This window comes from Gymnogyps californianus, chromosome 4 (assembly GCF_018139145.2).
Source record: "Gymnogyps californianus isolate 813 chromosome 4, ASM1813914v2, whole genome shotgun sequence".
In the NCBI taxonomy this organism is placed as follows: Eukaryota; Metazoa; Chordata; class Aves; order Accipitriformes; family Cathartidae; genus Gymnogyps; species Gymnogyps californianus.
The window spans coordinates 31359422-31370563 of NC_059474.1; the positions used below are offsets into that span (position 1 = coordinate 31359422).

The 11142-nt window shown below is 36.9% G+C and overlaps 1 protein-coding gene across 1 annotated transcript; it reads right to left on the bottom strand.

The window, feature by feature from the left end:
* Positions 1-592: 592 nt before the first annotated feature.
* PDCL2 (phosducin like 2) lies at positions 593-9980 on the bottom strand. Its single transcript, XM_050896446.1, has 6 exons — positions 9943-9980; positions 6254-6374; positions 5662-5752; positions 2929-3072; positions 1101-1309; positions 593-756 (listed from the first exon to the last, which is right to left on the bottom strand). Exons 1-6 carry the CDS (start codon positions 9946-9948, stop codon positions 593-595), a joined length of 735 nt encoding a protein of 244 aa, XP_050752403.1. The 5' UTR covers positions 9949-9980.
* Between the last annotated feature and the right edge of the window lie 1162 nt (positions 9981-11142).

The window sequence follows — 11142 nt, forward strand, 5'->3', positions numbered from 1 at the left end:
TAGATTTGCTTATCTACAGTTGTACTGTAAACTATTTTGTTAAGGATATACTCACTTCTGTTAGGAAGGAACAACTGATCCAGCTGTCAATATTCTGAAATAGTGGGAAGATTATCCTTCACACTGGAGAAAATTCTTGTACACCTGTCAAACAAATGGAACTGTTAGTCAATGGATTCAGGGCCAAATCCTGATTTTATATCGCTATACACATCATTGTCTTTGGGTCACCTTTTCAATGGGGGGAACTGAGAAGGTACTTAGCAGAGCGGAGTTCCACTACTGTCATTTCACTGAGAATTAAAGGAGTATCTTGCACCCATGCTGGATAAAAGGAGGAAGAAGGTATGGATTAGATCCCACTGACTAATGCCCTCCCCTTCCCGTTCCATTTAAGCAGAGTTTGTATGAAATGGAGAATCGAGACTCTCAGTGTCAATGACAGCAATCTATATGTATCTAAAGGTAAGTATGGCTTTCATCTACTACATCAATTTTCTTCTACAAATCAAAACCAAAAAGTATGCAAGTAAAACAAAAGCTGTTTTTTTATTGTTTCGGGCTTATCAAAGGAGTAAAAAACTGTATTTTCTCAAGTAATATGTGGTTTCATCACATCACTGCTTTTTGTATTGGTGTCTTCATGAGCAGAAATATTTCGCACTGACAGTGTCATCATATTCATAATGTCCTTTTTGGGGTTTTCTTCTAAGTCGGTTTCTATTGCTCCAACTTCTGCCAGTTTCCATTCGAGCTCTGTAAAAACAAATCACAATTCTGATAATTGCAAGAAATTCTCACTTAAGAGGAAAAGGACTTTTATTAAAGACCAAGATCCATCTCAACAACAAAAAATAGAGCCATCCTTATGACAACCCAACTTTATCTCAGTAAAATAACTGTGAATTGCAAAATATCCATGCTTATCCAATATTCTTACCATAGAATTACATAAATGAATTCTTTGCTTTTTGTAGACTTTTTTTCTACAAAAATAATCAAAAACCTTTTCCACCTTTAAGCAGTGATATTTAGATCTAATGATTACAAACAACTTAAAATTTTCTATACCCTGAATTATTTAAAAATATTTCTCATACCTTCCACTTTAAGATATATTCCCCCACATTCAGCTACTCCAATGAACCTGCCTTTTATTTCACCAGTTTTATATACAAGTATTGTGGGTAAACATCTGTCATGGTAATTCTGAATGCAGCTGTTTACAATGGCTTTGAGAAACTTCACTTCTGGAAACTTTCTGGCTAGCAGGCTGAGATGTTCATTAACCAGTAAACACATTGGTATGCTAGAAAAGAATAAAGTATGATGACACGTTCAGTGTAAATTATTTGTAAAATAACTAAAGTTATTAAAAATAAAGCCTTTGAAGAATAAATGTACCTTCTCATTTAGTCTGCTTCTACTTTAATTTGTTATAAGAATTGCACCACAAATTTTATTTAGCTTCTTCTAAGATCATTGTGATTTAAAGAGCTGTCCAAGTAAAAATACATAATCGGCGCATTCTGTAAAATATGTCAGTAAAGCTACCAGACGCTTCAAGCATTGTGCCTCAATTTTGTTCTCCACTAAGATTTTAAAGCTCATTTTGTCCATTTATTGTAGAGTTTAAATGAGATTTTTTACTTTATTTGAACTGGCTTTCAGTTTAACATTAATTACTTCTTCATTCTTTTAGTAAAATCTAAGTAATGTCAGGGAAACCCTTGTATAGTCATATTACCACCATAGGCCTGCTCATTACTTTCGTAGCTACTATTTGCAATACAATCACTATATAAACCTCAGTAGAAAAAAACACAAAAAAACCCCTTCCAAAAACAATGGAGTTGGTTTTTTGTTCCCCTGCAGCCCGTTAACCTTGTAGAAGTTAGGATCTTTTTTGTAACTGACTGAAGTTGAAGAAGCTGATTTAACCTATGCACCCTCGACGAGTTCCAGCAGCACCCTCTCGTGGCCAAAGACAGGTGAGGCAGTTTTGTTACTAGCCATGAGAGACTTTGGAGATCTCGTATTCATTCCTAAGGAATGATGAGTTTCCTTCTCACAGACTCGTATTTATGCAGTGGTAAAGTATAGAATTGGTTCTCCAGTAAACAAAAACAATGAAAAGCAAGAAAGGCTGCTATTTTCTTTCTTCAGATCTGTAAATTTAAATTATTGCAATTTGAACAATTTCATTTGATTGACCTATTCCTATTGCTCCTGGAAATAATTCCTGATAATTGAGAAGAATCAAAGAAGCTTCCTCGCAACAGGCTTAAAAAGAAGGAAAAGAGAAAGCTGGTCTGAAGCTAAAAAATGCATTAAACATTCCATACTAATTCCCAGTGCTTTTGAAGAACATCTAATAAAGTTGCTAACATATGCTGAACTAATCATGGGAGTCCTTTGACATTTCTGCTGGATCCTGTCACAACTTCTGCTACCATTAGAGAATTTATTGGGGAACCGATAAACTAACAAATTCCCTAGCTTTCCTCAGTTTTCAGAACTGAGACTTTTCCTATTGGGCTTTTCATTTGTTCCAGTCAAAGGGGAAATAAAGGTAGAATAATCTGGGCGCTCCTGCTGAGAAAAGAATCTGCAAATGAACTTCCCTTAACACAGACAGTGGACACCACTTTCTCAGTGAAATTCAGAAATCTCAGTGAGGTTAAGTACATAGTAAGAAGCATATACAGCAAAAGAAATCTTCCATATAATTGAACAAAAGTGAAGTGATTAACTCTCACAAAGTGAATTAACACATCAAGGAGGTCCCATGCTCTATGATTACATTGCCTCCAAACAATTGCTATTTCATTAGTCTATTGTATTTCACTTTTCTTGGTATTGCTTTTTAATTACCAGTTCAATTCTCTGTATTGAAGTATTCAACATGTTAAACAAGAATGTAATTACCTTGACCGATAAAGATGAATTATAACCCAAACATCCTCTGGAGCATTTGTAACTTCCTTTACATACTGCTCTCCACAAATTTCTCTTAGCTCCCCATACTTTTGCCTCCTCTGAAGACATTTCCATTCTTGCAAGCGTTGCTGCCTAATTAAAAAGTAATAATAACAACAAACATCTTCTTTGGAATATTTTAAATACATTTTAAAAGAATATCTAATGCATTTCTCTCAATTACTTAAACAAATGCTTTAAGTAACCCTTTAGCTCAAGGTCTTCTAATGTAATTTCAGAGCTGGAAAGGCTTCTGTGCTGATTTTTATTCAATAAGATAACATTAAAATACATTTTCTTAGTTCATCAGTATCAGATTTGGGAAATTTGAGTAACAAACATGTTGTACAAGGGTTTATTATTTGAGACAAAGCAAGAAAAAATTAAAGCTGGTACTAATTGTTTTTATGATTCTGAAAATGAGATTAGTTTGAGGAAGAACTACCAGTACTTATACTATTTACCAGACAATTTTAAAATAATTCCTGAAAATTGGAATGTAAAAACAGTAGATGGCAGTCTTCGTCTATAAAAATACTTGCAAGGTAGAAAAGGAAAATGCCTTACTGAGATTTGTTGAACTAAAAGCAGCTATTAATTTTACTAACTGAAAGCCACTAGAGAAGTGGCTTTTCCAAAAAAGATTAAATAATATATCTGCAATGTTGTTATACTCTAGCAACAATGCATGATAATTTAGGTTCACAACTTCCACATAATTATGTGAATTATTATCTTCCCATGAGAATACAGCACTAGATACACAGTGTTAGCACTAGAATTATTTTAGTCATTTTAACAATGCAAAAGCAGGAAACACACGTAGAATCTAGACAGAGGAAATGTTTTGATCACATTAGCTTTTGTATTCTGTGTAAACTGCATGTCTCATTTTTCTTATTTACAGTATAAAGCTTTGCAGAACTCAGTAGAGTACTTTGTAAAATACCTACAAAAATATTACATGTGAATGTCCAGTATAGCTAAAATTACTAAGTCTCCATACAAGCTGCCAAAGTTTTCTGAACGTGAATTCATAAAACATATTGACTCTGCATGGTATTGTAAGTAAAATGATTGGTGTACTCCTATTAAATAGTTGAATAAGGTTGTGCCACAGTTATGCCTAAGAACAGTATATGGTATATCACAGAATTACACAATTGCAGCGTGGCTGAGGTTGGAAGGGACCTCTGGAGGTCAACTGATTCAATCCCCCTGCTCAAGCAGGGTCAGCCTTGAGCAGGCTGCCCAGGAACATGTCCAGACAGCTTCTGAACATCTCTGAGGATGGAGACTCCACAAAATCTCTCAGCAACCTGTGCCAGTGCTCAGTCACCTTCACAGTAAAAAAGGGTTTCCTGATGTTCAGAGGGAACCTCCTGTGTTTTGGTTTGTGCCCACTGCCTCTGGTCCTGTCACTGGACACCACTGGAAACACCCTGGCTCTGTCCTCTTTGCACCCTTCATTCAGATATTTATAGACATTGATTAGATCTCCCCTGAGCCTTCCTTCAACATAAAATTCAAATGAATATTTTCATGAAGTAAGAAAGAGAAAAGCCATTAAAATTAATCTTGGATAGGAAGCAAAACAAACACAATAGTTGTGCATTCAGGGTCCACAACTGACTTGACTTAATAAACATTTTTCAAAAACGCACAGATTTATCAACTACCACCATTCCAGCATAGAAACCGCAGTGTGTGATATAGTGAAACTGTAATTCATAATAAATTTTACATTGCATTTTTATTTCAATAATATATTTAGAAAGCCTACTGTACCAGAAATGAGTGCTATCCAAAAGGCAGAAATGTATTATGCTCATAATACTCAGATAAATTATTTAATTATCAATTAAAAATACTAAACACTTTGATTCCAGCACTGAAATACAGTTTTCTTCTTTAATGGCTTGCCACCCTGATATAGGTGGCATGCACTCCGTATGCACAAACTCAGTATCTTTCACAAAGTTGGGGCCATATATGTTGGGACCCTGTTTTTCCTAATGTTCTTCTGCAACATGATAGAAAAGGGATACCTGCGACCAACTGTCCATTTCCTCCTGGCCTGATATCCACAGAAAATGCTATCCAGAAGAGAAGAGAGAAAATAGGATACAGAACTTCTCCTTTCTTTGAATATTTATCATCATTGCTCTAACTCCTAAAGACTGGCAGAAAGTATCTTCAGAGCAGAGTGAGGGGTGCAGTTTAATCAGGCAAACAGAGAATGACCCTACTTGTGTAACTTAGATAAATGTTGAGTATACAACACTTCAGACATACAATGCCCCTAAAAATACAGTAGCACAATTTATCTTCAGCTGAACTGAGGATGTATAACAGTGGTTTCCACTATGGCCCCTTCTATTCTTTTTCTTTTAAATGTCCAGCTTCGAGACTAAAGTGCTTTAAAAGGGGAATAATTTTGTTCTAACAAAATGTTGAAGTAAAATATGGTGTGAAATGCTTCTCTGCCACTGGTAATCAGGAAGAAGTAGGACAGTAACGTGAGTGCTGTCTATCTGCTGGCAAAGGAGCGAAAGGTGGAAAAGGGCAGTTGTGTCAGCAGACATTACTGTTGAAAAGATTCTGAGGGTTTTTTTCAGGAGCATGTACATGTACAGTAGTGACACGTGCACTGTTAATCGGAATAGAAATATCTTACTATACCTGTACATTTCAATAGCTTTCCTATCAGCCTCATCAAAGTCATCTTCAGCTTCCTTCAATTCTTCAAGATTCATTCTTTCATACGGTTTCACTAGAAACAACAAACAAAAAATTAGTCACCTTTTGTTCTCCAAAGTGTCTGCAAACATTTTAAATGTATGCAAAGTATTATACAGACATGGAACTAACGAAAGAAAAAGATGTACTAATTTCAGAAATTAGTCAACTTTGGCATAACTCTGGGTAAGAGAGAGAAAAAAAAGAAATGTATTTAACTATAACTGTACAGGAAAATACAGACATACAGGAGTGGATTACTACCAATTGTTCAGAATGTGAATCTTGCTTATACTGACTGGTTCCTTTATGAAATTATGAAAATTAGTTATCTGTACATGTTACATGCCATAATGTTTGTCACTAACTGTGTTGTATGTTTAATTCAGAATCCTTTTTAAAATACCCAGGTGAAAATAATTAAAGTAAAAATATAATTATTGTACAATGTTTAAGTTACAAAAAGCATTATTGAAAATACCTCTACTTTTCAAATTTTGTTATACTAATGACATGTATTTTTACTTTTACTTGCCTTCTGCTTCTTTCTGCAAGCGTAAAACCATTTCTTCAATTTCATCTTTTGGTTTTTCTTTTGGAGGAAGAATTCCAAAATGTCTCAGTATGTCATTCCATTCAGTATCTTCATTTGGATCCTGTTTTAATATTATGAAACAAAACTAAATCAACAAATCAGTCTTGTGTGCCCTTTTTTAAACCAAAACCAGCCCTTTTTCACTTCGGCATATATTAAGGATGTAACAAAAGGAAACCATTACTTAGAGGCTGCAATACCTTCATGGACCATTCTCTATCATGAATTTGCATTTGTCATTTTTCACTTCTGAACAGAAAACAGCAGGAAAATAAGAGAGAAAGAAAACTCAAAATGTAAGCATAGATAAAACAATCGGTCTCCAACGTATCAGCTAAAAATTGTCTAAAAGATATATGGAAACCTACTTCAGAAACCTAAAACTATACACTGCTTGCTTAAACATGCTTAAAGAAATACAGCTTTATGCAGACAAGATTTTTGTATCAGTATTTTTATGTTACTACTAAGAATAAGGTATTGACACTGTGAATAAACGTGTAAAAGCATGCCTAGAATCAGAAGAAAAAGACCTTTGAATTTTAAATGAATGATTAATATTAATGTGTCAACATAAGCTACTTCCTACACTATGTTTATAACACAGGACTTCCGTAGGTGTTAAGTCTACATTTGTGGTAATTTTAATTAAAAGGTTAAGATAAAAGAACTGCATCCTATTTATAAGACTGCATTTCTACTGAAATTATCACCTTAAAAGAATCTGTTTATTGTAACTGGACTGCTGTTGGAATGGTAGAATAGCAACACATTAGGAGGCCTCGAATAAGGATTAGAAGTAGTAAAGCAGATTTTAAAACAGGTTGTTAATCAAAAAGCGTGGTATTTTTGGCCCTGAAATAACGACTTGTTTGAAAACCTCCATAAAGAAATCTCTGTATAAATATGTGTATATCAGAAATATTTAGTGATATTCATAATTCCATAATAATGCAGCATCAAATGAACAAAAAGTACATTACAAAAATTTTACCTGAGGAAACATCCAGGATTTCCATTGGATTACTACCATGCCTATGAATACTACATTGGCCTTTCCAGCTGCCAGCTGCCTCATTTTTATTCAGCAAGGCTCTTGTACAGAATTTAGCATGAGTATGATGAAACAAATTCTAATGCAGATCAAATGCTACACATGCCTCAAGGAATTTCACAAAGGTAAAAGAATTGCTTTGCATTTTAGATGAAAACATACTTGGGAAATCCACAAAGAGAGTAAACAGAATTATGCTATCGCTCACAAGGAAGTTAAGTACAGATTCTTACCTCTGCCAGTTTCTCTGGCATGAGGAAGGAAGTGAGGCTTGGCAGGGTTTGGAGTGGAAAGGAAGTGGCAGTAGTTCATGACAGGTCCTCCAACGCTCCTATTGCATGGGCTCAGCAGACTGCAGGCAAGGGTGCTGCTACCAATATTAACTACTAGTGGAGCACTCTGGCTTTGCAAACATCTAGTGCCTTATTGCTAAGATAAAGAAGAGATTTCATACCTGAATACTTTAACTGATTCCTTCTGCAAAGCTCCAATATCCAGATTTTGGACTAGAGATGACAACTCTATTGTAAATAGTTATAATATTTGGAAAGTTATTTTCTGTAACATTCTACCTCTAAGAACATGGTTATTTCATCGTCAAGTCTTTCAAATATACTAGCAAACTTACTTTAACTTTATCCACATATGAAAACATAGATAAAGAATTAAGAATAAGTGATGTTTTCTCTTTCTTTGATTGAAAAGTAATTGATATAATCCATTGGAAAAAATAAAAGAGAAGCTCCATATATAATCTAATGAATTAGATGGACAATAATGGGTCTGGAATAGGAAAAAACGAAATGAAGATTTTGCCATAGTGTAATTCCTCAGGGTTTACTTACTTACGTAAAAAAGTCTTACACTCAGTCTTACTGCAAGTTTTCAACCCTTCACCAAAGCAGAATTTTGACTTAGGTACAGCCAGGGTATCAAAAAATCCACAGAAGTAAGAGGACTACTGCTCCAAGGGAACCGCTAAAGAAACACAAGTGATACACATGCACTTTGGTTTGGCCTCCACAGAAGTGCTTTACTGTATGATTTCCTGACTTAAGTCAGCATCAGATTTCCCCACTTCACGGAATGCAAATCCTTCTCCATAGTAGAAGGATTATGAAGAATCATGAGGCATTAAAAAACGTAATAAAAATCATCATCATAACTGGACAAATAATTTCAAAACCATGCACCAAAAAGGACTACTGAAACAGAATTGGAATGCAGGTAACTTAGAAGATAAGCTCTGGCCAGTTTCTGCCAGGAAAGATTTTGACATTTTGTGTTTTTCTGTAAATTTGGGTCCTACATAAAATCTTCCCATAGTATTTTACTTAAATGGTGTATTTTATACTATTTCTATTTAATGTTTGTAACATTCAATAGGTTTGTCTAACCAGTTGTACATTGGACATTTTCTAGATGCCGTTACATCTACAAAATATAAACGCAAAAAAAAATTGGATCAAGAGTCCTAGATCACAGTAAACATAACAGAAACAGGTGTCTCTGATCAACCTGAACTCCAGTCTCAAGGAAGAGAAGATCAGAAGCTAGGAAACCTTTAACAATTTTTTAACAAATTGAGTTAAATCAATGTTTAAAAAGTTGGTGTTAAGTGATTAGTTCAAGGTTGCACTAATATGCACAGATGAAATAAATGAAAATGTGCATCAAGAACTTCAGAAGATATTTGATGGTAAGAGTGGAAAGGAGCCAAGCAACGGCAAAAGTGATCCAACGTAAATTGGTTTCGGAGTATGAAGCTAGACTACTGAAGCAGTATTACTCTACTAGCAGGCCACAGAAGCAGTATTACTCTACTAGCAGGCTACAATGCCAAGCAAAAGAACTTCTCATGACACTTCTCACTGCTGCCAATGGTAATGTTAGTTACCACCAGCTTTGCCGGGGTGATGCACATATCAAGTTTGGGAACCCACAGGTTGGATAACTTCAATCCTTAAGTGTAAATAACACTTCTGACAGATTTCATTTGCAGTTCTTTTTTTTGGAGAATGACATGAAACAAATTCTCAATTATGTTTTTAAAATATGCTACACCTATGATCGTCCAGCTATCAAAGTGTAGTATTTTAGTATTCTTACAGGACAGTAATGACGGTTAATTCTTAACTGTTAGAAACTCAGAGTTTCCTGATGTATTCTCACAAGAAAACCCACATAAACGGCTCTCCCATCTGCCATTTCTTGGGACACCCGCAGGAGCTGGGAAGGCTACGCAGGACTGGGGTAGCAACATCAGCTCTCTCTGCCCTGTGGGGCCCTGTGGCAGGCTTGGCCGCACCAAGGGAGCCCTCCCCGGCGGCCGGCTTTGATCCTGACCTCCCTGTCACCTTGTCTTTCTTCTCTCCCTGCCCAGCAGGCGCGGCTGTTGCCTCAGGCAGCACAACATGGCTCTCCCAGCACCCAGCACCTTTCTCAGCTCCAACCGCTGCCCACCTGCAGCCTCCCCCATTTCCTTGGCATCCCTGCCCCAACTCCCTCATCGCCCTCGGTCTCAGCGGCTGCCCCACCTGGACAGCTCGGGGCTGGGGTGACCCTGTGCGCCCACCTGCATGGCTCCCCCCAGGGCACTGCCTCTCCTCACGGAGGCCTCTAGTCTGACCCGATGGTGGCAGGACGGCGGCGGCCGTTGGGGCAGGGCCACCCCCGCCTCACTGGTTCTAACGGTGGTGGCGGGAGGCGGGAGGGCAGCGATGCGGCGGGGGGCCCTGGCCGTTTGCCCTGTCGGTCGTTGGTTACTGCTGACAAAACAGATCCGTTTAAAAACATTTCAGAACAAAAAAAAAAACAGAAAACAAACAAAAATAAACAAAATCCAGACAAACAAAACATCAAACACAGGGCGCTTTCAGTCTGGGCCACTTAAGGCCGTGGTTTGGTGCTGGGTGTGACTGAAGGAGGCAGCCCTGCTTGCCTGCCTTGCCCTTTAGCCATGGCCTGCTCATCCCACTGCCTGCTTGAGTGGAAGCTGTCGGTCATGCGGTGTAAGGCAGTGGGGGGAAAAACTTAAACAAATAACCTAATTTAATACAACAAAATACAATATAATAAGCGTTCCGTGGCAGAAGGCCACATGTTAGTTCTGACCAAGGGTCATATAAAACTGTATCCTCAGTTCACAAGTAGTTGCACCAGTTCAACTGGAGACACAGCAAACTGTAGAGTGAAAACAAGTGGGTAAGAAGAGGAAAAGGACTTCTTAAGCCGGTTTCCACCTCCAAGGCCATCTGTTTTCCCAGCTACTTTCTGAAGTTCAGCTGCTCATCCAAGCTTGCAGAGCAGGAGTAGTAATGCTGAGGTCAGTTCAAACCGTGACCAGCCAATATAGTGTCAAAACCAATAATCTGCTTCTACACTGAATGATTAGTTAGTTTCAACATAATTACAACCTCAACATCATATTTTAACACAACCCTTGTGTGAAAACAAACTCAGAGAGAGAAGCTAGGAAGACTGTGAGGCTAACTTGTTCTTTTGAGTGGAATTTCTTTAATTCTACATCAAAATCAATTGAGTTTTCAAATGGATCCTAATTCTGGAAGCATGTAAATAACGCAATTAAGTCTTCTGAATGAGAACCATACTGCATCTGAGTTCTTAATAGCTAAAAACATGATGTAATTGTATTTTAGTTGAATTAAGTAAAGATATTTCTTCAAAACATGCAACTTATTCAGTTTCCTTTAGTTAAGGGAATAGAGATTCTCTTTTTTTTCAGCCAATGAAACACTATTAATCTTAAGGCTTA